The sequence below is a fragment of the Heptranchias perlo genome, chromosome 11, assembly GCF_035084215.1.
Source record: "Heptranchias perlo isolate sHepPer1 chromosome 11, sHepPer1.hap1, whole genome shotgun sequence".
NCBI lineage: Eukaryota > Metazoa > Chordata > Chondrichthyes > Hexanchiformes > Hexanchidae > Heptranchias > Heptranchias perlo.
Window position 1 is genome coordinate 48,892,742 of NC_090335.1, and position 26,934 is coordinate 48,919,675.

Consider the following 26,934-nt stretch of genomic DNA (forward strand, 5'->3'; position numbering starts at 1 on the left):
CCCAAAATTTTGACCTTACATGTCTGACTCGCAATACCGTAGGCTTAGGAATTAAGACAAATATAAAACAAATACCATAAATGTAGTTTTGTTCAACAAGGAAAGAAGATGAAATAAAAAGAACAAAAGAAGATGCGCCCAGGTATGTCCTATCCACAAAAAGCAGGACAAATCCAATCCGGCCAATTACTGCCCCATCAGTCTACTCTCAATCATCAGCAAAGTGATGGAAGGTGTCGTCGACAGTGCTATCAAGCGGCACTTACTCACCAATAACCTGCTCACCGATGCTCAGTTTGGGTTCCGCCAGGACCACTCCAGACCTCATTACAGCCTTGGTCCAAACATGGACAAAAGAGCTGAATTCCAGTGGTGAGGTGAGAGTGACTGCCCTTGACATCAAGGCATCATTTGACCGAGTGTGGCACCAAGGAGCTCTAGTAAAATTGAAGTCAATGGGAATCAGGGGGAAAACTCTCCAGTGGCTGGAGTCATACCTAGCACAAAGGAAGATGGTAGTGATTGTTGGAGGCCAATCATCTCAGCCACAGGACATTGTTGCACGAGTTCCCCAGGGCAGTGTCCTGGGCCCAACCATCTTCAGCTGCTTCATCAATGATCTTCCCTCCATCATAAGGTCAGAAATGGGGATGTTTGCTGATGATTGCACAGTGTTCAGTTCCATTCGCAACCCCTCAGATAATGAAGCAGTCCGTGCCCACATGCAGCAAGACCTGGACAACATCCAGGCTTGGGCTGATAAGCGGCAAGTAACATTCCCGCCAGACAAGTGCCAGGCAATGACCACCTCCAACAAGAGAGAGTCTAACCACCTCCCTTTGACATTCAACGGAATTACCATCGCCGAATCCCAAACCATCAACATCCTGGGGGTCACCATTGACCAGAAACTTAACTGGACCAGCCATATAAATACTGTGGCTACAAGAGCAGGTCAGAGGCTGGGTATTCTGCAGCGAGTGACTCACCTCCTGACTCCCCAAAGCCTTTTCACCATCTACAAGGCACAAGTCAGGAGTGTGATGGAATACTCTCCACTTGTCTGGATGAGTGCAGCTCCAACAACACTCAAGAAGCTCAACACCATCTAGGACAAAGCAGCCTGCTTGATTGGCACCCCATCCACCACCCTAAACATTCACTCCCTTCACCACCGGCGCACTGTGGCTGCAGTGTGTACCATCCACAGGATGCACTGCAGCAACTCGCCAAGGCTTCTTCGACAGCACCTCCCAAACCCGCGACCTCTACCACCTAGAAGGACAAGAGCAGCAGGTACATGGGAACAACACCACCTGCACGTTCCCCTCCAAATCACACACCATCCCGACTTGGAAATATATCGCTGTTCCTTCATCATCGCTGGGTCAAAATGATGGAACTCCCTTCCTAACAGCACTGTGGGAGAACCTTCACCGCACGGACTGCAGCGATTCAAGAAGGCGGCTCACCACCACCTTCTCAAGGGCAATTAGGGATGGGCAATAAATGCCGGCATCGCCAGCCATGCCCACATCCCATGAATGAATTTTTTAAAAAGTCAGACGATGCCTCTCACAAGACTTTGTCCTAAAAAATCCTGGAACATAATCGGGATGACCAATAATGGAAATGCGGATAATGGAGGCTCCACTGAGGAACCAGGGTTGCTAATACATGTATGAGACTATGGGAAATCTGCCCATTGACATCCTAATCTGTCTGTGGCCCCAGCAACCACCAAGGTCAAATTTATCAAAGAATGAAAGTACTTGCAATTATATAGTGCCTTTTACTTCCTCAGGATGTCTCAAAGCGCTTCAGAGCTAATGAATTGCTTTTTTGTTGCAGTGTTAAGGTCAAGGCCCTAATCTTTCTGTCAGAGCCTAGATAAATGGTGCGTACTCATTAATGAAAGGTTATTTATTGAAGTGGAGAAAAAGCAACATCAAGTAATTCAGGGTTATCATCTGGGCATGTCTGTGTATATTTTATACACCAGGATGATTCAGATTATAGTACAAAACTTAATGCATTAGCTTTTAATTAGTACCAGTGTTAGTAAGAATCATACTTGAAAAATATACTCAATTTAATTATATTATATATATGCATGAATGATCAATATATAAATTACTACTAGCTATATAGTTCAAATAGTTAATAAATTACAATCAAATACCATATCTAGTAATTCAGTATTCATATAAAGTGATCAGAAATGAAAGAAAGCACACATTTTTTGTCTATGCAGATGGTTAAATCTGCAAATAAGTTGTCTATTAAGTATTTATGCTAAATGAAGAGAAACTAAAACAAAGCTACTATCTTCCTATTTTATGAAAGCCTATTAATGACAAAATGTACTCATTTTTGCTTCTGAATTAGTTATAAGGCACCCATATGGGTACAGTCATGTAGTAGTCATGGTACTGGACTACTGGACTAGCAGCCCAGAGATTATGCATTCAAATCCTATTCTCCCAAACATTCTACACAATCATATTCCACCAAAAAGAATGATGAGATAAATCTACCATGACAGTTCTGAACATACCCCATTATTTAACTGTAAAAGTAAAATTTATCACATAACACATATAAAAAATGATAAACTTGTCTCCCAACCACACCAACCCCTCCCAGAAACTGAATGACTCACCCTGCCAGATCTTTGAACATCCTAGACTTCAGGCACACCCTCCGCCCCCATACTTCACAATCCCAATGTGGCCAGCTGACTCTGATGTCCAAAGGCCTAATGCAATGGTCCCAATGTAAGGTAATTAAAAGGTCCATTTATCATTGAGTACAGATAAATTATAAACAGCTGGTTTGAAAGGTAAAAATGATCTGTTGAAAGAGATGCTAATTCATGGGTGAAATTAATAATTAATATACCTAGTATCTGAAAATGGTCAGCAGTCTTACTTTCCTAAATATGATGCTGTGCATACCTTAATAAAAGTGTCCCATTTTCCAAACTCTAAAGCAGAACCAAGGTTCACTAATGTTTAAAGCAGATGCTTGGTACAGATAACACACTGATGACCAGTTGCTAATCCAGCATCATTGGGGTCAATTTTTGGATGGCCGAGCGGGTGCGTTTGTGGCTCCTAAAATTGGGGATTCCTGGAGCGAGTCGGGAGCCCGACTCCAACCCGCCCACTTCCAGGTTCCCCAATGACGTGAATCAGTACGCGCGCAGCCCCCGCACGCGGGACTCCCACCGGCAATCAAAGCCGGCGGGATCCCACTTAAGATCATTATCTGGGTACTTGAGGTCGTTTACAGACCTCATTAGTTGGAGATTTGAGGAGGATTCAGATTTTGGACTACCCAGAGTGTGTTTCCCATGCTGGGGGAAACACTCCCTGTTTAAACAGATGTGTTGCAGCCAGCAGCTAGTGGCAGCTGCAAAGGTCCATTTAACAGGTGCGGGGTAAACTCTCATTCATTGCAGCAGGGCATTCTATCACCTCAGATAGAGTTTTGCCTGCCACACCGTTGTCTCCACACTCCAAATTATTAAATCATACCCTAAACTCTGCTGTCCAAACACATTTACGTACTTTGTGGACCCCCTCAAACTCCCACCATCAGGATTGGTGGGGGGGGGGGGTTTCCATAGCTGCATTCACCACTCCATTGGAGTATGACCAACATCATCAGCCTCACCAGGTACGCCATCCACCTCCGCCACGTGGAGCTACATGGAGAACCTCATGAAAGGGCATTATTGCATAAGCCAATCAAGAATGGCCAAGACGTGGCAGTAGTGGTGACAATATAATATGTAACGTGAGTCGATCAGAAATCAAATATAAGTAAAAACCATGAAAAACCCTCAAACACCCTTGTGCATCCCCTTCATGCTCACGACATGTTTGCCTTACACTTCCTACTGCACATATGTGATGCACGCCCTGGGGCTGCAGCACAGGTAGTGGCAGGTTGGGTGAGGCTGACTGTGAAAGAGATGCATGAGGGGGTGAGTATGAGATAGAGCCATGAGATTGTATGAGGATTGGGTTGAGTGGTAGTGGTGGGATGAGTACTGGTGAGGTGAGTAAGTGCAGGTAAGATGAGCATGAGCTTTGAGTGGGTGTGAGGAGTGATGTGACAGAGTAGTGTTGGCAGTGCAGAAGGAGATGTGGGTGGGGTGGTGATGTGGCAGACAGAGTGTAGGGGAATGAGTAAGAGTGCTTACTTCGGCTGACCTACTTATGATATTGAAGCACCTCCTGCACTGTATGCAGGTGCGCCATATGTTGGTGGTGCAGGTGACCTCCTCTGCCACCTTGAGCCAGGCCTTCATGGTGCTTTGCTCACCTGCTCCCGACCACAGGCATCACATCATTGACATCGGGTTCAGATGGGATTCAGGCCTAATTTATCTAAATGAGTTAAAACGACTCCAGCCTCATGTTGGCAAGTCGGGACGAGCCAGCCACTTCCTCCCGTCTGCCGGGGAGAAGATCTCAGTCCTCCCTCTCCTCCTCACCCCATCCAGTAGGACCTGGAGTGAGGCATCATTAAACCTGGGAGCAGCCTCACCCCTGGGCTGCCCCATGCTGTAATTTTGGCTCCTTTCTGCAGCATCAGTAAGTGGAGGACTGCCCCTTTAAATAGGGCTCGTCCATCTGACAGCCTATGATGCGGGTATGCAGTTCGCCCGTTGTGCAGCTTTCCAGTGCGAAACCTGGAAGCCAAGGTAAGTGGCTTCAATTTACTTACGATCGTGAGGGAACCCACCGATTTTACTGGGTGGGTTACCCACGTGCCCAGTCGACCCCCCGCTGGCAACCCACCTCCAGCCTAATATCAGGACCATTATGTTCTTTAATCTGTTCACATTTACACACTGTAGCCCCAATTTTAATTGGAGGTGAGCACGTGGCTGGCTCATCCCGACTTGCCAACATGAGGCTGGAGTCGTTTTAACTCATTTAGATGAATTAGGCCTGAATCCCATCTGAGTCCAATGTCAATGATGTGATGGCTGCGGGCGGGAGCAGGTGAGCGAAGCAGGAGGCCATCGCCAGGAACCAATTCCTACCCCAATAAATCTTAACTACCCTCCTGCATTCTCTTTCTGAGTCGGGCAAAAGCCTGCCCTGTTTCAAAAGCTGACTGACTGGCCACTAAATGTCTCTGTGTTTTTATCTCCATGTTCCCAACTTGAGAGGAGGGTCTGCCAACCAATCCCTGTGCCCAGGATCAAGTACTGCCAACACAATGGGTGTGAGGTCTTTATCGATTGCTGAGACAGGCTAATGAATTGCTTATTGTTTATAGTCTTTGCGGAAACAACATCAAAGCTGAGTTCATTGGCATTTTATCCACTTTTCATCTCGGTGCCTTTTTTAATTTGTGTGACTACACTTTGCTTTAAAACACAACCTTTAAATGTAACTTTTAATCCCAAATCTTTTCTACAGAAAAAAAATCAAAAAGTTCCGAAATGTGACGGCACTATTTGAAAAAGAGCCCGGAGTTTTCCCAGTGTCCTAATGAACTGGTCACTCATCTCATTTCATCTGCTGTTTGTGGGATCTTGTATGTGGAATTGGCGGCTGTAGTTGCCTACAAAGCAACGCTGACTACACTTTAAAAGTCACTTAGTGGCTGTAAACACCCTGAGGACACGAAAGGCACTATATAAATGCAAATTCTTTCTTTCTTATATCTGAATCAGCACTGGCATGAGATCTAATCCTGAAATGAGTCTCAGTTTCATAGTATTGACTCTGAACTTACGGTTTGAGGCAATCTTATTTGGTGTTCAAACAGGCTATAGATGCTAAACACATCTATAGTCCTCCTGTTTTTGATCGTATAGGTCAGGAGACTCATAACATTTGTTGGGGGTGGAATGTCGGAAGCAGTTCTAAGGGCAGAAGTGCTGCGTTTAAAGCCAGACTGCTCTTAAAGCAGAACCAGTATGCAAAAATCTGACAATATTATTTCAACAGGAGCCAGTATTAAGAGAGCTTCCAACTTCTCATCGAGTCATGTGAATAGTCTTGTGAGGGAAATTAGGCACAGGAGGGGTGAAATAGTGGGTGTAGGTGGTACGAGACCTGCCAACACATCAGCCAGGACCATGTGAAAGGAGGTGGCACAAGCAGTTAGTGGAAACTCTCCTCCCCCCAGGACTCCTCTCCAGTGCAGGATTAAGTTTAATGATCCACAAGGTCAGCAAAGATAAATGTCTGCTTCCTTTTCCTTTTTCTGAGATGGTTCCCCCAGTTGCCCTACTGTGCTGCTGGTTGTATGCCTTCTTTTTCTTTGGACAGAGAGAAGACAAGGTTACAGACCTAAGAGCGTTATGGAGATTTGCTCCATGTGAGGTCATGCAAGCCATGATGATGCGCGGTGAAGGTGCCTTGTCCCTTTAAAAGAGGTGTCCTTGAAAACTAGTTGTTGCTCGGCGCACTGAGTAGAGAGAGTGGTTTTGAGTAAAGAAAGTGCTTGAATGTTTGTCCTTTGCAGAAGTGAGTTTCTCTGACTCTCAGGTGCTGCCAGAGAAAGGGTATGATAGGTAAAAAGGTGAGTGAAGTTGTATGAGTGGTGGAGGATGTGTATTGGCACCGGAGCGTTCACTTAACTTGGCCACCCTTATGAGGTTGTTGAACCTTTTTCTGCACTGTGTTAGTTCTTAGGCTGGGGTAAACTGTCTCTGCCACCTCCCTCCAGACAGCCTGCACCACTTTCCTAAGGGACTTCCTACTCTCAGTGTCCATCAGACAGTGACCCACACTTCTGCCAGCAGCACTTCCACTGACTTATTGGAAAATCTGAGGGCCCTTCCAGCTGCTTACATCCCCAAGGCTGCTGCTTCTTCTGCCATAATGCTTTGAAGTGATTCTTCCCTTTAATGAGTTGCAGCCTGGAAGGAAATTGCAACGGGTTAGTGGCAGTTCCAATTTGGGGGGTGTTAGGACCCTACCTACAACAGGAGTAGAATTCAGACCACGATGCCATCCTGACATAAACCCATCATTTGCATGGCTGCACCTTATCTAGGACAGGCGCATCTTATACCCTCCCTCACTTCCAATGGAATTCAGGGCAAAACTTAAATGGGGAATAAAACCAGCAGATCTTGTCTAAGTCCCAAACTCTAACCCACCCCCAACAGATCTGTTCGGTTTATACCCTACCAAACGATCAGAATTTTGGGACCAAAGTAGTTAAAAATAATTATGGTTAAAATTCTTTTATTATCCATGTTGTGGGAAAATCACCACTCGGAGTCAGACTTAAAGATTCAACATGCAGTTTATTGGACAAAGTACTTTGGGAGAAGAACTGGACGCTCCGCAGCGTGCGCAACTACCTTCTCAACTTCAAAATGGTTGTCATGCTTTTTTATACCTTTGAAATACAGATTTTCAGCAGCTATTACATCATTAGTCTTTATTAGTTTACACATTAACCAATTAAGTCCGCACAGCAACCGCGGACCTCCAATCACATTAAAACAACTGTTATCACCTTAAGACAGTATGGTCTTTGTCTATTCAGTCTGGTTCTGTAGTTTTTATCAGCTCGTTGTGAAATGTCTTTTGTATTCCCAGACTGTAAGTCAGTTTTCGGAATATACAAACTCAGCACTTTAACTGTCTTTCCCACAGTCACAGAATCCATTTTGTTTAGTAGTGTCCATTTTGTTAGTAGTCAAGTGTTATGTTTAAGCTTTTAATTAAGGTTAGTCTGGTCTGCACAAAGCGCATTTCGGTGTGGTTTTAGGGTAATGACCGCTGCCATGCACACAATAGTCACTTCATCGTTGCCTTTAACCCAACAGCCCAAATTTTACGCTAACAGACCCCCCTGTTGGTCATGATTATGGCTTAATAATCATTGAGACCAATATCGATAAAGTCCATGCAACATTGGTCCGGCACTTAATACACAGCCTTTCGGGTATTTAACTTCCATGATGTTCTGTGCGTATGCCTAAGCCGTAACTCTCAGGTTACACATTACAGATTTTGGGTGCAAAGTGCCCTATCTTTATGCTATTCGGCTGTTGGGGCGGCACATACGCATTTCTGTTGTAAATTATCTCACCCTGTGCTTCTGGGCTGTGTCCAACACTATGTGGACATACAGTGACAGCATGTCTAGTAACACATCCCTTTAATTTTGTTCCAGCCAAATTCCCTTTAAAAAAAATTTTTCAGCATATGGTAACATATTGTGATGGGATATGTGCATTCCGTCCTTCATTACCCCAATATTCTTGTTACACCTCTCGTCCCTGGGTTTCGGGTGCCATCACCAGTATTACTAGTACCAACCCTAGGAGCCCTCCTCCGTCAGGTTTACGCTCCACTTGAGTGGGGTACACCCGCACCATTGCCCTGAATTGGCAAGGGGTGATGTTCTTGTTTGGTAACAGCCGCTTGGAGGTACCACCTCCATCATGCCCACATGTCAGGCTCACCCTCAGTTTGTTGATTCATTATCCATAAGGGTACTTCCCCTGCCTGTATCTGGGCTAGGTTCTCTCGTGTCTGTTCCACAATCCAGTTACCATATGTACTGCAGATGTCATTAGCAGCCGCCTGCTAAGATACGTTATATTCCTCTTTTATTAATTTATTAATGGTTTGGGCATGTGTTTCTAGCACTGTAGCTATCCTGTACAAATGTATGATCAGTATTTGATCCTTAGACAATTCCTTATCTGTATTTTCATTTATTTAAAAAAAAATATCTTTAATGCGAGACCCTAAATCTCTGACCTTTTGATCTAATGTTGCCAAATCAATGTTACTGTCCGATACAATATTTACAGTCAGCTCCAATATCCCAAAATTTATTTATTTTACGTAATTTCTTCTTGAACCGCTTTTCATTTCCCAAAATATCCCACTATATTGTGCCCGAGTCCCTTCTATCATTTCACAATTATCCCAACTTGAGAGCAGTATTGTTGGACTGACACGATTTGTCAATGTAAAATTTTTCTTCCCTCCCGAAAAGAATTCTTGATACACAGCATTCAATAGGAACCATTTAGACTGGACTTCTTTTATTTTAAAATATAATTTGATTATCCCCTTAAATTACAAGTAAATTTTCTCCCTCGAGTGCTTGAATAGCAACCCATATAAATTTTTCTTATCAATTCCAATTTCAGAAACAAATTATGTCCAGGCTTTATGGTTTTGTTATAGTAGAGATGAAGTGCTCATAATTAATTTTGGATGTAACTCCCATATCTTCCCACCTCGAGCACTCTGTCTCAGAAGACAATAAATGGGTTAAAACAAAACAAATCAAAATGTTTTCAAAAGAAGAGAATCAGGTTGATATCACCACGCTGTGACATTTGGTATCTGCTGATGTCTGCAGCTAAAGTCTTAAATCTTTAACATTTTTGGATCGTTTCCTGCACCAAATTTCTCCAGCAAAGGTTGCATCGTAACTTTGTAATTACTCTTGGTAACCAGGGTCACCTGTTTTAAAAGAAACAGAGAAAATCCATTGCGGCTCTTCTTGAGAGCCCAAGGGGTTAATTTGTCAAATCATCATTTATTATTTATTTATCCAAAGGAATAATCCTTTTACCCGAAACAAAATCCAGAAAATAAAACAGGAGAGAGAATTTGCCTAGTCTCTTTCTCTCTCTCTCTCTCTCTGGAGCACGCAGCCTGTCTGAAATAAACACTGTCTCTCCCACATACAGATGTACGTAGGACTGCAGATTGGAATTTCTAACTCCAAGTCCTAATCTCTGTGTTTTCAAGATGTACAAATCTATCTCTTTTACGATGTCCACCTCCATTCCATGTCTCGCTTTGTTTTAACACTTGAGTTAGGAGGTGTTGAGATAATTGTTGAATTTTCTTAGTATTCTCAATGCGAGTTATATAATTTGTCAGGGAAGGTCTCCCCTTGTTGGTCAGATTTATATTGTATCTATTATTCGTGAATAGCCCCCGAACTTGTCGAAGTTCCTTATCATACTGTGGTGGGATAAAACTGATAGGCGTTTAGTACTCTGTGTCAGTACATAGCTCAAGTAATGAACTTCCAATTGTCTAACCTATGCTTTCTTTTGATACGATTTGTTTTACATTCCTTTCTTATCAATTTTTTTTCACTGTAGCATTGTCTGGGTGCCTTTGGCATTTCCGAGTAATTGGGTCAACTTTAATAATATAACCTATACCAATTGTTACCTCATGTTCAACCTGTGTTCTGGTTAGCCTCAGACAGTTCTCAACCGACTGGGTCATTTCTATCTGTTTGAACTGCTTGGCATGACAGTCTGGCTTCTTGGGATGGAAGGGGTTAACATTAACTTCACACAGCTGTGACTGAATTTTTTTTTTCACTTCTATGGATTGCTTTTACACTATATATTTGCGCACTCTTTTTGAGATTTATTTTAATCATAGTGTTTAATCAATCACAATAGCACAAAATGCTTCGAAGATCAGTTTAATTTATAACTAGAGATCATCCTGCAACTGTAACTTGTAATTCTTTAAATCTGCACTTTATCTTTCTCATTTTGTCTTGGTGAATTGGAAACAGATATCGGTGTCCTTGGGAAGGTTAGACTTTTCTAAGCATACGTCAACGTAATTTTCACATAAATTCTATTTTTTAAAATTCATACCGGGAAACAACATCTCCCATCGTACATTTTAGTTTATGACTTAGTCTTCGTAAGTTTTATAATTTGCTCGTCATACACAACTATAGCTTTCCAATTCATTTTTTTTTTACATACTTTTAGTGGGTATGATTAAATAATTGTGACCAACTCTCCGAGCTGTTCCAGCTTTCCAACGTTTCCTTTCACGGTGATACCAGATAGCTTTTTCTTTAATATCTGTCCCGTTATTTTTTTTTAACCTTTTTTTTAACCAGAGCCAATCACAAGATAAAAATTCAAAATGCCAATTTTTAGAAGATCCCATGTCTGGAATTTGACATGCTCACATTTTATAAGAATCAGAATTTAATCGGTCACTTAACCTCAATAACTCCAATTTTAATTCAGCAGTCTCAGAATTAAACACAAGACAAAACACACACCAAAGAAGAAAACACGTAAGACGCAGTAAGAAGGGGGCGTGGCCCACAACACCGAAAAAAAACCACTCACAATCAGGACAGGCTTTTTAAAGAGACAGTACACCCTTTCTTTTCCGGGTCTCTGTCTTTTAAACATTTTAATTGATTTTTTTTTTCTAATTCCCTTATCCTAGTTTCTAATTCCCTAATTTACCCCGCGTTTTTAACTGCACTGTTGGCTTAGTCTGACTCCCACAGTTCAATAATCTCTACTCCAGTTCGCTGATCGAGGCCAACCGATCAGCTCACCAGTAGTGAGATCCTGCCGACTACGCCAATTTGTTGTGGGAAAATCACCACTCGGAGTCAGACTTAAAGATTCAACATGCAGTTTATTGGACAAAGTACTTTGGGAGAAGAACTGGATGCTCCGCAGCGTGCGCAACTACCTTCTCAACTTCAAAATGGTTGTCATGCTTTTTTATACCTTTGAAATACAGATTTTCAGCAGCTATTACATCATTAGTCTTTATTAGTTTACACATTAACCAATTAAGTCCGCACAGCAACCGCAGACCTCCAATCACATTAAAACAACTGTTATCACCTTAAGACAGTATGGTCTTTGTCTATTCAGTCTGGTTCTGTAGTTTTTATCAGCTCGTTGTGAAATGTCTTTTGTATTCCCAGACTGTAAGTCAGTTTTCGGAATATACAAACTCAGCACTTTAACTGTCTTTCCCACAGTCACAGAATCCATTTTGTTTAGTAGTGTCCATTTTGTTAGTAGTCAAGTGTTATGTTTAAGCTTTTAATTAAGGTTAGTCTGGTCTGCACAAAGCGCATTTCGGTGTGGTTTTAGGGTAATGACCGCCGCCATGCACACAATAGTCACTTCATCGTTGCCTTTAACCCAACAGCCCAAATTTTACGCTAACAATCCACATATTTTGTTGAATATTCTTGTTTAAACACAGAGCACTGTTGACATTGTTGGGGGGGGGTGGGTGGGGTGGCAATGGGACTTGCTGTGAGGAACACTGAACGTGGCATTGTGAGAGAGCTGAATTAATTAGCTCCATCTCCACATCTTAAGTTAGCTCCCTCCCACTGTCGACCTCCAACTCAACCCACTCACCTGTATCAGAAATTTGGGAGGTGACAGTGAGCTATTTAAAGTTTATTTTTTAAGTAAAATTAACAGGTTTGTACAATAAATAAATGAGTTTTATAACATATTGCCCTGGCATTGATGGCTTCTGGTAATATAGCTGAGGCATCTTTTAGCGTGACGTGTGCCGGACGCCATCTTGGTAAAGGGTTTAGCGCATGCGCAAATAACAAATGCTGGCATCGTGTAAAGTAGCGGGAATACGCGTTTGATCAGTGTGCAATGCTGATTTAAAGTGATAGACACCATTTTGGGACTTAACGCTCCACTCAACACACTGTCTTAACCACAACCATCTGAACGTGTCTTAGAGTGCCTGGAGGATCCCTCACCAGTGCTATTTAAAGGGACCGTGCAGGATTTACAGGTTAGTTGCTGGATTATTGCTTCTGGCTGCTGATGCATTTGCAACTGTTTTTGGAGGTCTCCTATACCTGAATACTAAGACAAGGGAACATAGCATATCACTTAGAGCCAGGACGTGCAGGAGTGTAGTTAGGAAACACTTCTACACGCAAAGGGTGGGAGACGTTTGGAACCTTCGTCTGCAGACGGCAGTTGATGCTAGCTCACTTGTGAATTTTAAATCTGAGATTGATAGATTTCTGTGAACCAAGGGTATTAAGGGATATGGGGCTAAGGCGGGTACATGGAGTTAGGTCACAGATCAACCATGATCTCAATGAGTGGCAGAACATGCTCGAGGGGCTAAAAGCCACTGCCTCCTATTATGCGCCACCTTCTCCTGCAAGAAAGTGTCTGGGTGATGTGCCTGTCATGGTTGAATAGCTGTCAGTATGTGTGGCCTGTGAGTTGTGGGTGTGCAGCTTGCAACAATGGTAATGTGTAAGGGTTAGAGGAAGCATCTGATTGGAAGAATTAAGGACTGATTTGAAAGAGTTTGTTGGTAGGTGAGTGATGGGGGTGTAGTGCGTGGAGCAGTTGGTAGGCGATGCCACATGACGGTTTATCTCACTCACCTTGACCACTCGTGTCAAAGCTTTGAACTTCTTCCTGCACTGCATCCATGTTCATGGTGCTATGTGCCTGGCATTGACTGCGTCCCCTACTGCCTCCCACTGCATTTTGAGCATAAGTCTGGAGGGCTTCTTGCAACCCCATCCCCACCCCACCTTACCCCCTGCCAGTATAGGATGCCCCTCCTTCTGTCCACCTCTTGCATCAAGGCCTCTCGTGCATCAGCAGAGAACCTTGGTGCACGCACTCTCGCAGGCCTGGTACCAACTCAGATCGGCAGATTGGTGAGGTCTGGCAAGCAGATTGGAGGATGTGGGATTTAGTGGTGCGCAATCTTTATTCAATGTTTTAAAATAACTCAACAGTTTGTAAACATAGGGACGGGACCTGCATCTGTGTTTTACTTGTGCGATGTCTGATCTCCGTTCAGACTCCGTGCAGACAGCAGACTGCTATTTTTAGCAAATTATAGGTACTGGCTCCCTTTAAGAGATTTTGGCAGACTGTCAGACAGACATCTTGCCTTTAAGAGATTGGGGCTCCCCCTGCTGGTGAAAAGCACAAATGTCCTTTAATCCTTGTGTCAATGCTGATTTGCATTGCTGCTTTCAGGTAAGTACTGAGGCCAGAGGAATGTCTCATCCTGCCTGCGAAGGAAGCACTGGGCATGGGTTAATCACGTATCGCGATACTAGTGCGCGGTTTCTGGCCCTATCCAATTTAATCCCTAAAGTATCATAGTAGCAGCACAGGTGGAGGCCATTCAGCCCATCGTGCCTGTGCCAGCTCTTTGAAAGAGCTATCCAATTAGTCCCACTCCCCTGCTCTTTCCCCATAGTCCTGTAAATGTTTTCCCTTCAAGTGTAATCCAATCCCCTTTTGAAAGTTATTATTGAATCTGCTTCCAACACCTTTTCAGGCAGGGTATTCCAGATCATAACTTGCTGCATAAAAAAATGTTTCCTCAAGTTGACTGGCCCTTTTGTCGATCACCTTAAATCTGTGCCCTCTGGTTATCGACCCTTCTGCCATTGGAAAGAGTTTCTCCTTATTTACTCTATCAAAACTGTTCATGATTTTGAACACCGCTATCAAATCTCCCCTTCTGTTCTAAGGAGAACAACCCCAGTTTCCCCATTCTCTCTGCATAACTGAAGTCCCTCATCCTTGGTACCATTCTGGTAAACCTCTGCTGCACCCTCTCTAAGGTCTTGACATCTTTCCTAAAGTATGGTGCCCAGAATTGAACACAATACTCCAGCTGAGGGCTAACCAGTGTTTTATAAAGGTTTAGCATAACTTCCTTGCGGAGCAGGCTCAAGGGGCCGAATGGCTTACTCCTGCTCCTATTTCTTATGTTCTTTTGTACTCTATGACTCAATTAATAAAGCCCAGGATCCCATCTGCTTTTCTGTCACTTTATGTTTTTATTTCATGGATTGAACACAGCGCACGGATTAACAGCCATCGCAAATGTTTGAGAAATAAAGGTTTTCATAGGGAATAGCATTTGAAATGTTATCTAGATCTTAAGATGTTCCAGTGATTTCTGATGCTGTGTTTCAATGCAGAAAGATCTTATTGTTTTTTGTGCAGGAACCAAATTGTGTGGGTGGCTCGGATACAGAGAAGCATCTCTTTTTTTTCAATGAAAATGAATGCAGACAAATTCTTTCTAAAATCAGTAATGGGAACCATCAAATCATCAACATGATAGGAGGCTAACACATGATAGGAGGCTAACAGATGCTTGTCTTTGCAGTTTAATTCCTTTTTAATGGTCAATAAACATTAAAATAACACAGAAACATTGCTAACCCTGATTGCACACAAGTTTAAAATAGGATTTGATTTTAATATTTTTGAACTAAATTGGACGGAAATGCAATTTTAGAAAGTGCATATTGTAATACTGTAATTCCTTTGTGCACAGATTTAGTAAAATGTACAATTACAAGATTGTAAGGAAGTCTTACTACAATTGTACAGGGCTTTGGTGAGACCACACCTAGAGTATTGTGTACAGTTTTGGACACCTTATCTAAGGAAGGATATACTTGCCTTAGAGGCGGTGCAACAAAGGTTCACTAGATTAATTCCTGGGATGAGAGGGTTGTTCTATGAGAAGAGGTTGAGTAGAATGGGCCTATACTCTCTGGAGTTTAGAAGAATGAGAGGTGATCTCATTGAAACATATAAGATTATTAGGGGGCTTGGCAGGGTGGATGCTGAGAGGTTGTTTCCCTTGGCTAGAGAGTCTAAACTAGGGGGCATAGTCTCAGGATAAGGGGTCGGCCATTTAAGATTGAGATGAGGAGGAATTTCTTCACTCAGAGGGTTGTGAATCTTTGGAATTCTCTACCCCAGAGGGCTGTGGATGATGAGTTGTTTAGTATATTCAAGGCTGAGATGGATAGATTTTTGGACTGTAGGGGAATCAAGGGATATGGGGATCGGGCAGAAAAGTGGAGTTGAGGTTGAAGATCAGCCATGATCTGATTGAATGGCAGAACAGACTTGAGGGGCCATATAACCTACTCCTGCTCCTATTTCTTATGTTATTATAAAATGTATGGTTCTGCTGTTGTCATTTACACCTTCTCTGGACCCATCTTTTGTTTCTTTACATGTTCCATTACCACCCTCCTTGCCTTGCACCATCATCCCTTTTGTAATTTAATCACTCCTGCCCTCCACCCTATCACAGACCTTCCCTTTTGTTCTTTTCTCCCCCTCTCCTCCCACCCCTTTCCCTGGCTCTGTTCTTGCTGGTAAACTGTTAAATCTCTCACTTCTTCCACTTCTGTTGAAAGGTCATTAACCCGAATCTTTAACTCTATTTCCCACTCCACAAATGCTGCCTGACCTGCTGAGCGTTTCCAGCATTTTCTGTTTTATTATATAATGCATACTTGGTTGTCAGGCGAAAAGAAACCTTTCATTTGATAAAATTCCACATATTACAGTTGTCAATGTCATGTGTATTTGGTAGCTATAGTTTAAATCTAACAAATGCAGTTTAACATAAATAACAGTATATAATTACATTATGCGGGCCACAGAATGAGAATTTGCTCTGGTGCAAGAACATAGCCAACATCATCACAGTAGTAACTGATGATCAGTTTGTGATATAACCTTAGACCCAGAAATGCGCCACAGCAAGTATGTATGTTTAACATTGTGCATGTGCACACATGAAATTCTGATAAATAGGATTCAATTTAAAAGTTCTGAAACCTGACTAGTTGGTAAAGAAAGCTGGGTCTATTCCTCCAATTCAGCTCAGTTGGTAAATCCACAAAGGCATATAAGCCAGGAGGATCCCATGTTAGATCCACAGTACCTGCTGAATTAGCTCATTGCAGCCAGGCGGTAAGAGGGGTGCTACAACTTGCCTCAGCATTTCTGGACTAGGGAAAGGAAAAACGAATCACATTCTCACTCCCTGGTGACTTCAGCTGGAAGGTGCATGCGTGTGGACAACAGGCAAGGACAGCATTGGGCTAGGCTCCGATGCCATCCATGGTCTAATAAGCTACCTAAACAAATTGGGGGCTAAATTGGGCCGCAGAGCACCCATTGTGTAGGTGCTACGCGGACTCCTAACCACCGAAAGTGGCGTCCGAGATCCGGTGTGACGTGCGCAGGACGCCATATTGGTAAAGGCATTTGCACACACGCACGCGCACTTAACAAATGACGGCAGCATGTAAAGTAGGGAGATTATGCAGTAGATCAGTGTGCAATGCTGATTTATAGGGACAGGTGCGATTTTGGAACTTTATGCTCCAGCCAACGCACAGTCTTAATCTCACACTGCTGAACAGGTCTTAAATGGCATGGAGGACCCCCCGCCCGCCCCACCAGCGGTATTTAAAGGGACCATGCAGGAGTTACAGGTTCATTGCTGATTTATTGCTTCTGGCTGCTGATGAATTTGTACCTGTTTTGGAGGTCTCCTATACTTGAATACTAGGACTAGAGGACATAGCCTAACATTTAGAGCCAGGACTTTCAGTAGTGAAGTTAGGAAACATTTCTACACACAAAGGGTGGTAGAAGTTTGGAACTCTCTTCCGCAAATGGCAGTTGATGCTAGCTCAATTGTTAATTTTAAATCTGAGACTGATAGGTTTTTGTTAACCAAAGGTATTAAGGGATATGGGGCTAAGGCAGGTATATGGAGTTAGGTCACAGATCAGCCATGATTTCATTGAATGGCGGAATAGGCTCGAGGGGCTAAATGGCTTACTCCTGTTCCTATCTTCCTATGTTCCTATAATAAAGTTTCAATACTCTATAGGGAGTGGGCTGGCTAGCTGACAGGCAATAGCAATGGTACTGGTGGAGTGGCAGGGGTGGGACAGGAATGCTGTCATTGGACAACAGGTTCATGTTCCATGGAGCCACTGCCACTTGCTGCCTCCTGTTATGCTCATTTCTGTTCTCTATACAAAGATAGCATTCCCCAAGAGTTTCTAGTCTGTGAACTCTTGGCTGTGTGTACCAGCAGGAGTTTATACAGAATAATTGACTCAACACTTTACTAACCAATACTTTTACCCCCAGTTTGATTCTTGAACACCCCTTCCAAATCCTTTAGTATCTGAGATAAAACCTTAATTATTTTCAATTTTTTTGCCATTATAAAGACAGCATCTAAGAAAAGTCTGCCTGGTACAGATTAGTCACAAGGGAAACGTTCAAGCTCTAGGGGTGGTACAGACAAGAGACGTGAGGATGATTCCAAGTGCCATGGGATTGAATTATTAGGAAAGACCAGAGAAAGTCGGGGTCTGAAAGAGGGCGACTGAGAGGTTTTAAGATGATATTATTATTTCATATCTTCACATCTTTGCCCTCAGAGAATAGTGCAAAGTAGTGGAAGGATTCACAGGTTGATTATCAGTCTGACAGGCTGCGATGTGAACACTCCTTCCATGGCTGTAACCATCGTTATACCAGCCGACAGGGTGGTTAGTCCTGTATGGCAGGAGGGTTTTATGGGCTCCCATGACCCATACAATGAGAGGGCAGGGGCACCCACATTCACCTGTGAGTATCCCTCTGGATATTAACCCAGAATTCAGCCTGAGCTCTGGTCTCCATTCGCCAGGACTGTCTGGAACTGAGCAATGCAGTAATAAATACATCAAGTATTAAACATAACAAATCCAATTTCCTGCATGAATAGGTGAAATTTGAGTTTGATTGTAAAATATTTTCTGGAATGACAGCAGGTCCTCCATTTGAAACAAGATCAGAATTTATGGAATAATCACAACTATTGACTGTTGTATCAAGAATCTCCATATTTTCATTACATCTATTCTGACAAGGTGCTGATTTATGTTTTAGAATGAATTTCTGGTTCATATCAATCTTAGTGTAGTGGCAGGGCCAATGCTCCCAAGTGTGGTTTTTCAGTGTAGGTAAACATTAATTGTGATGGAAAGAGCTGAAGAGGCTAAGTCTGCGCAAAATACAAAGTGAAACAAGCATTTCTTCAGAGGATGTTTTTAAAATAGTGATCTTTTTAACATAACAGACTTTCTGTTTGCAAAACAGATACTACAGACTGTCTTAACATGTTTGTCTGCAAATAATACTGATTCAACTGAAATATGTGACAACATGTGCAGTATTGTAAATTATTTATTAAAGGTGAAAGGGGGCTCAGACGAGAGGCAGATTAATCTTCCTAGCAATTGACTTCTCCTAAAAAAAATAGCAAAAGGGTTACTTCAAATAAAAAAGCTGAAAAAGTAATTAGAAATAAAATGAATAATGAATAATAATCTCTGGCACAGGTGTCCATAAAAGAACTTCTTATTCCATGGTTTGAGTGCAAAATATATATTTTAAAAACTGCAAAGTTTTCAGATACATTTAGGTATTTACCTTTGTCAGCTTCAGTATTGTGACCAGATTTTACTTGAAATCTGCTTTGATGAATATGGAACCCAACCAAATATCCTGACCCTGCAGCAGAGCAAAAGCTTTTCACCTGTCTAGCCAAGTAACTTTAAAAAAACTGCCGGCTAGCATTAGGGAATTCCAAATCAGTACACAAGATCAGAAGATAGATACAGATGAGGAAGGTTTCTTAGCTCACGTTAATTTATCCACCCAGAGAGATCCTCACATCACTCCATTTCAGCATCCAATTGTTTCTTAAAAGTTTCCAGAGGTTTTGCCTCCATTACTCTCTCTAGAAGTCTATTCCACACCTCGATTACTCTTTGTATAAAGAATGAAGAATTACCTAACATCAGTCCTAAATTTATCTTTTACTAGTTTGAATCTATGTCCCCTTGTCTTTCTCTCGCTATTTAATTTAAGATAATCTTCTGGGTTTACCTTTTCCATTCCCTTAACTTATCTTGTAAACCTGCATAAGATCATCTCTCACACACCTCCTTTCCAGACTGAAAAGCCCAAGTCTCTTCGGTCCATCCTCAGAACTCAGACCTACACTAGGGATCAGCCTCATGGCTCTTCACTGTACTGCCTCCAGCGTTTGAATGTCTCCCTTGTATCTCTGTGACCAGAACTGAACACCATACTCGAATTGAGATCTGGCCATAGAGCTGTACCTTTTGATCATGACTTCCTCTGACTTGTATTCAACTGTTGGGGTTAAATACAAGCCAGAGGAACGAGTCATAACTACTGCTATGTAGTTCAAGTTCTATTGGGTTTGTTGATTGTTGCTTTGCATTGGTTGGACGTGTTGAACCAACCCAGACATAATTCCTCTAATGAGTACTTGTTGTTTCCTACCCTTTAGCCAACTTCTTAGCCTCATATCCTTATCTTGTATTGGGGATGGAAAACTGAATACTGACAGTTGAAAAGTACTGAAGATCATAAAATTTCTGCATGCCATTTTTGTTCGAGAGGGAATGAGGTGGTTTCAGTCCCAGCCCTGTGCAGAAAGAACAGGTGACAGAGTCCAAAATTTGCTGACTGAACCTTATCCTGGTCAAATCAGGTCTTATACAAAAAAACAGAATACGTTCGGAAACATACACGAGGTTAATTAGCATTTGTGCAGAAAACATACTCTATTCTTCCCATTAATGCTGACTGACCCACTGTGTGTTTTCAGCATTTTCTAATTTTGTTCAGGTTTCCAGCATTTGCAGTTTTTATCTTATTTTATTTTTACACAGGATTTAAACACATTGGGTAAATTTTAACTTTGAACCAGGAAGGGAGTAGGAGGTGGGGAGGATAAATGTTCAGGTGCGAAACCCATAGGTAAGTGGGCGGGTCGCAATTGCTTAATGAGGCCAATCAATCTCACCTCCGGGTTTTGCGCCCAGCAGCCAGCCTAATCGACAGGCTGGCTGGCTGTCGGGCAGGAAGGCCTTCTACAGCAGGTCGCAGCCGGGGATCGGAGGGAGGGAGGGGTCATTGGCCGGGGAGGAGATTGGTGAGGAGAGGCCTGGGAGGAGTTCGGGGGGTCGGGAAGATGATCGGGAGGCTGGGGAAGAGATCGGGGGCAGCCGGGAAGAAGATTGAGAGGGCTGGGGAGGAGTTCTGGGAACTGGGGAAGAGATGGGGGGTTGGGAAGAAGATCAGGGGACTGGGAAGATCGGGGGACCGGGAAGAAGATCGGGGGACCGGGAAGAAGATCGGGGGGCCGGGGAAGATGATCGGAGGTCGCTGCAGGTCGGGTGAAGAGCCGGAGGTAGGTGGGGCTCCACCATGGGGGTGGGGGGGTGGCCGATTATGGGATTCCTGTCGGCCAGATGAGTTTGTTGGGCCTGAATGAAGCACTCCTTCTCCTCCAGGCCCACAAGCAGTGCAGTAAAGGCACTCACCTCATGGATCCGGCCCTTCCCGCCTGCTTTCACCTGATGTGATTCGGAAGCGATGGGAAACCCGAACAGGTAAGGGTAAATTCATTTTAATTGTCCAATACACAAAATATTAAGTACCTCAAGTATCTCAATGAACTGCATTGCCCTTTTAAGTATCAGCCCGCCGGATTTAAGTGGGGGCGGGACTTCCTGGTGTCTGCTGTCCACATGCGGACAAACCTGCCTGGGTTAAACCCAGAAGTGGGCAAGTTGGAGACGGGAGGCGATCCGACCTCCAAAAACCTGTTATTTTAACCTCCCATCCGCCCCCCAACCCACCCATTCTTGAGGTTTAAAATTTACCCCATTAACACTAACCAGACTTCCATTCACTGATAGCCTCATGTGTTGATGAGACAGTGAATATTTTGTTGAAAAGCAGTTGAGAAAAGAAAATATTCTGATAAAGCGAAAGATGTCAATCACTTATTGTTTAATAATTTTATTTTTACTTACTCTTTAAAATGTGATGACTTTGTTTTAAAAACACAATCATCAAATATGCTATACTGTCACAAAAAAGTCCTTGGATTACATCTTTAAAAATGTTCGAGGTACAATGGCCAGTACTCTTAGGTGGCCCATTTGATTTTATCGTTGCAGATAACTGGTTAGTCTTGATAGTTAATAGGAACCCATCTGAGGGAAGAGATGGCACTAATAGCAAATGTCTGTATGAACAGGTGGTTGAGAGTAGTTTCTATGTTAGTGAAGGAACAATAATTATGTCTGTCATTTAAATTGCTAGGTCGTACAGATATGACATGCAAAGACTGAACAGTGTTCAAAATTTTCATTTCCCCATTAAGTGAATGATGGAGGCTAGATTAAGGTGTGAACTTTTTTCATGAATTTGCAGTGTATGGTTATCTGTGAACCAATTTGATTAGCCCTAGAGTTCACATGGCATCAATACTTTTTCAAACAAGGGTGTTGTAGACTATTTGCCTGAAAAAAGTTTAAGCAGAGCTTGTTGAAAGGAAACAAGGAATAGACGGCACAGTAAGGAAAACTCCACAGTAGTCATTGGTTAAGATTCAAACCACTAAGTGTCATGTGGTGCCACAAGTGGAGATTCCCGAGATGGCGATTCCATTTCCTCCTCCGGTGTATGAACTGTCAGGGTACATGCCCGAATACCACCAAGCGATTCGGGGACGTCAAAGACTTTCTGCCACTCATTCTTTTCCGGGTCGTACTTCTGGACAATTTCTACCATGCAACGATTGTTCCATGAGTAGCCCCCAATGACGTAAATGTTGTTGTTAAAAACTGCTACACCAACATCGCTCTGTCCACGTAGCATTGGAGCAATGTCAGTCCACTGTTCTGAGATGGGGCAGTAGTACTCGCAACACAGTACGTCGTCATAGTCATTTGTCCCTCGGAAATGGTTCCCTCCAATAACATAAAGGCGATCTCCAATCGTGCACATACAATGAAGCCCACGGACGGTAGACATGTCTGTTTTCCGGGACCAGCTGTCACTTTCTGGATCATAGCACTGCAATTCTCTCTGAAATGTATCATGGGTAATTCCACCTAAAAGTATAAACAGAGGTCATAAGTGGTTATAATTGGGAAGGCAAAATGTTAGTGTGATGACATTGGGTATTATGTTTGCAGTCCCAATTTATTTTGTCATTCTTCCTGAAAATCTGATTCTTCCAGGTGACTAACCCATGCTTTTGTCGAACTGTTTGGATTACCATTGTCTTCCCGGCTTGATTATAACAATAGGAATGGTTACCATAGGGTTTATATTATTGCAATTTCAGGTACTTCTATCATGGACGAAGGAACCATCCGCAATACTTTACAAATAGAGGGGTATAAACTGGAAAAATACACCATTTATTCACTGAATGAAAATATCCAATAACCTTATGAGAATCATACAAATAGAATAAACTGAAGATTCCTCATTGTCTCTCTGGTTTACACAACAGCTAAAATGTAGATACAACTAGAATTAAAAGTGTTAAAGTAATGCTTCTAATTATGTGTAAATAGTGATATACACTTAGGGCAGTTAATCATCAGGGACTTTGACTTTATGACATTGGAGAACAATTATATCCTCATAAATAAAGTAATTTTACTGCAATTAAGTTGTTATGCTACCAAACATCACACAGTCCTCTTAGTTTTTATGTACCTGATATATACATGTATCCCCCGTGAACAGTCCCAGCATGTCCATAGTGAGGCTCATTCATTCGAGTGGCATAAGTCCATTCATTGGTTGCTGGATTGTAGCATTCAACTGTGGCTGTTAAAATACCAGAATAATAGAAGATATTTGGTTTAAAATTTGTGTTCATTAAGATCGATGTCTTAACTGCTAAACAAAAAAATATTAGTTTCATTTTATGTAAGAGTAACAGTATTAAGTAGTAATCATTCATAACCAAGCATAAAGCATTGGCAACAATATTCACAGTTACAGTCCCTTAGACTCATTCATAGCTGGGGCCAAGCACATACCAATTTTGCTTTCAGAATTAACTATGCAACCATTTCTGATCTAATTGAACAGACTCCTTCACTGGTTGTCCCTGTAGTTGTAGCTAAGAACTGGATTACTGTTTGCATGCTGGACACACTTGTTTACTGACCTGCTGGTCATTTGGTACCATCATTGCTAGTCTGACCCAAAAGAACATAAGCATGGATTGAGAAAAGGCCATTGAGCCTTCAAGCTTGCCCGCAGACCATGAATAATCTACCATATCATTAACTTCACCCTAAAACATCTGCATAAATACTCCCTGATGCTCTAAGGTAATCAAGCAAAACTCCAGTCTATCTGTCTCCAAATCTCCACCATTCAACCCTGGCCACCTGTCTTCCACAGATAAGAGCAGCATTTCCTGACCCAACAGTACAAGAACCATTGTATTCTGTGAAGTGTTTAATCATCTCAGTCTATATCTACCTCTTTAACCTTAATTCCTATTATTAATCAAATAATTCTCCAGCTTGTTTGCTTGAAAGAGTTAATCAACACACCAATAAATGCTTTGCTGGAAATCTGTTCCTCATATTCACAACTCTGTGGGAAAGAAATCTTCTAATTTCTATTTTTTGAGGGTTGGTTATTTTGAACCTGTGAATGCTAGTTTTGTGTTCACAAACCAAATTAAATAATTTGCTTATATCTGTGTCATCCATGCAACCGTTTATTTCAAAAACATTGATCATCCTTCAAACTTCTTTTCTCTAAATCAAATAAGATGGGCACAGGAGCTTCCTTCTCATAACATGGATGTCTAAATACAGAATCATTTCTGTCACTCTTTGCACCCCTCTGCAATTCACAAATGTCCTTTTGAAAATGAGTATTCAAAATTGTGCACAGTATTCCAAATATGGCCTCAGTGATTTTTGCTAGATTAGAATAATCTTTTTCAACACAATATGATTCTGGAGCAACAGTGGGGACTGTTGCTTTTTGCATGCTACTTGCTCTTGCAGCACTGTGAGCTGCCTTTGCGCTATAGTGTGAAGTCATCTCATTTACATAATATTGTGCCACTCCCTGTGCTCAATGCATGATGCGCTGAAAGCACACTGGGGTCAAGAGGTGGGTTATCCAGTACCGGCAGCTCTTGAAAGGCCGCTGGTTGTCTTGCTACAGCGGGGAAAAATGGCTGCAGCCAGGCCATGAAGCAGAAGGGTAGTCCATTTTTGGAGCTGAGGGACATCTTCCAAAGAAAATCAGCACCAGCGGAGTCTGAATGGAGGTGGCTGAATGAGCAATTGTTGTTTCAAATGTTCCATAAACCTGAGAGCAGGAAGGTTGCCAAGATAAGTGTGCCCACACTTTGCTTAATTTTAAAATGTTGCTTTAAACTGTATGCTGGGAAAAATACAGTGGCACAAACTTTCAAACAGCAATCACTGAGCCAGCACTGGACTCAAAATGGCTTCAAGGTCTGCTTGAATGACACTGCCCAGTTCTGTCATGGCCTCTCCAGTAAATTGTATTCTCTGATATGCAGGTCTAAATGCCTGCACCTGTGTACATGGGTGGTGGTGAATGGGCAGCTCCTTCTTGATTGCCTAAGACATAGAATCATAGAATCATAGAAGTTTACAACATGGAAACAGGCCCTTTGGCCCAACATGTCCATGTCGCCCAGTTTATACCACTAAGCTAGTCCCAATTGCCTGCACTTGGCCCATATCCCTCGATACCCATCTTACCCATGTAACTGTTCAAATGCTTTTTAAAAGACAAAATTGTACCCGCCTCTACTACTGCCTCTGGCAGCTCGTTCCAGACACTCACCACCCTTTGAGTGAAAAAATTGCCCCTCTGGGCCCTTTTGTATCTCTCCCCTCTCACCTTAAATCTATGCCCCCTCGTTATAGACTCCCCTACCTTTGGGAAAAGATTTTGACTATCTACTTTATCTATGCCCCTCATTATATTATAGACTTCTATAAGATCACCCCTAAACCTCCTACTCTCCAGGGAAAAAAGTCTCAGTCTGTCCAACCTCTCCCTATAAGTCAAACCATCAAGTCCCGGTAACATCCTAGTAAATCTTTTCTGCACTCTTTCTAGTTTAATAATATCCTTTCCATAATAGGGTGACCAGAACTGTACACAGTATTCCAAGTGTGGCCTTACTAATGTCTTGTACAACTTCAATAAGACATCCCAACTCCTGTATTCAATGTTCTGACCAATGAAACCAAGCATGCTGAATGCTGTCTTCACCACCCTATCCACCTGTGACTCCACTTTCAAGGAGCTATGAACCTGTACTCCTAGATCTCTTTGTTCTATAACTCTCCCCAACGCCCTACCATTAACGGAGTAGGTCCTGGCCCGATACGATCTACCAAAATGCATCACCTCACATTTATCTAAATTAAACTCCATCTGCCATTCATCGGCCCACTGGCCCAATTTATCAAGATCCCGTTGCAATCCTAGATAACCTTCTTCACTGTCCACAATGCCACCAATCTTGGTGTCATCTGCAAACTTACTAACCATGCCAGTAAGGGTCATCAGGGCACCTTTTTTTTTTATTCGTTCATGGGATGGGGGAGTCACTGGCGAGGCCGGCATTTATTGCCCATCCCTAATTGCCCTTGAGAAGGTGGTAGTGAACCGCCTTCTTGAACCGCTGCAGTCCGTGCGGTGAAGGTTCTCCCATGGTGCTGTTAGGAAGGGAGTTCCAGGATTTTGACCCTGCCTTTCATGCCTCCACCTCCAGAACCTGCAGATAGAGAGGGAAGCCTCATGGGATTCCTATATGTGCTTGATAGACTGTATAAATTGGCAAACACCCACAGATAGAAGGTGTGCAGCTTTAAGAAGGTGTTCATAGATTCAGCAGTGAAAGGAAAAAGAAACAGATCAATTGTTGGATCAAAATGCAGCTATTTGCTCGAACTGCAAAGCAGACTCCCTGTATAAAAATGGACCCGACTTGGCTGTCTTTCATCCGGCACGCATTTCTTATAAGCACTGAGCAGTGCTTTTTAAGCAGAGATCTCATTAATATAATTTTTGGGGGAGGGGGTCCTTACTGAGCTTAGTGCACACCTGGTGTTCAGGCCTTTCAATCGAGCGTAAAATTGGGCGGGGTGTTATACGACATCCGACCCGAACCGGCCCCGTTCCCGCCAGACAGGTTAGGTTAAAATTATCGCCTCAAAGTCAGTGGATAGTCCAGTTGGGACAAAACTAGGCTCTACTATTCTAGTCTATCTACCTGAACCAATTACATACCCTTTTATGGATACTGCAAACAATGCTCCAAGGACCTGTGAATATTTTATCTAGAAAGGTGGGGGGGCAGTGAATAGAAAAAGGAAAGAGCATTGGGAGAAAAAAACATTTAAACACAC

At 42.6% G+C, this 26,934-nt stretch overlaps 1 protein-coding gene across 7 annotated transcripts in view; it reads right to left on the reverse strand.

Moving 5' to 3' along the window:
• Positions 1–21,479: 21,479 nt before the first annotated feature.
• Positions 21,480–26,934, reverse strand: part of si:rp71-68n21.9 (kelch-like protein 13) — a 77,956-nt gene continuing 72,501 nt past the window's right edge. For all 7 annotated transcript variants that reach the window (XM_067992965.1, XM_067992964.1, XM_067992960.1 and 4 more), the window contains 2 exons: positions 23,222–23,335; positions 21,480–22,605 (listed from right to left, as the gene is read on the reverse strand). In XM_067992965.1, the coding sequence (XP_067849066.1) occupies positions 22,109–22,605; positions 23,222–23,335 (611 nt within the window). In that variant the 3' untranslated portion in view covers positions 21,480–22,108. The remainder of the gene's footprint in view (positions 22,606–23,221; positions 23,336–26,934) is intronic.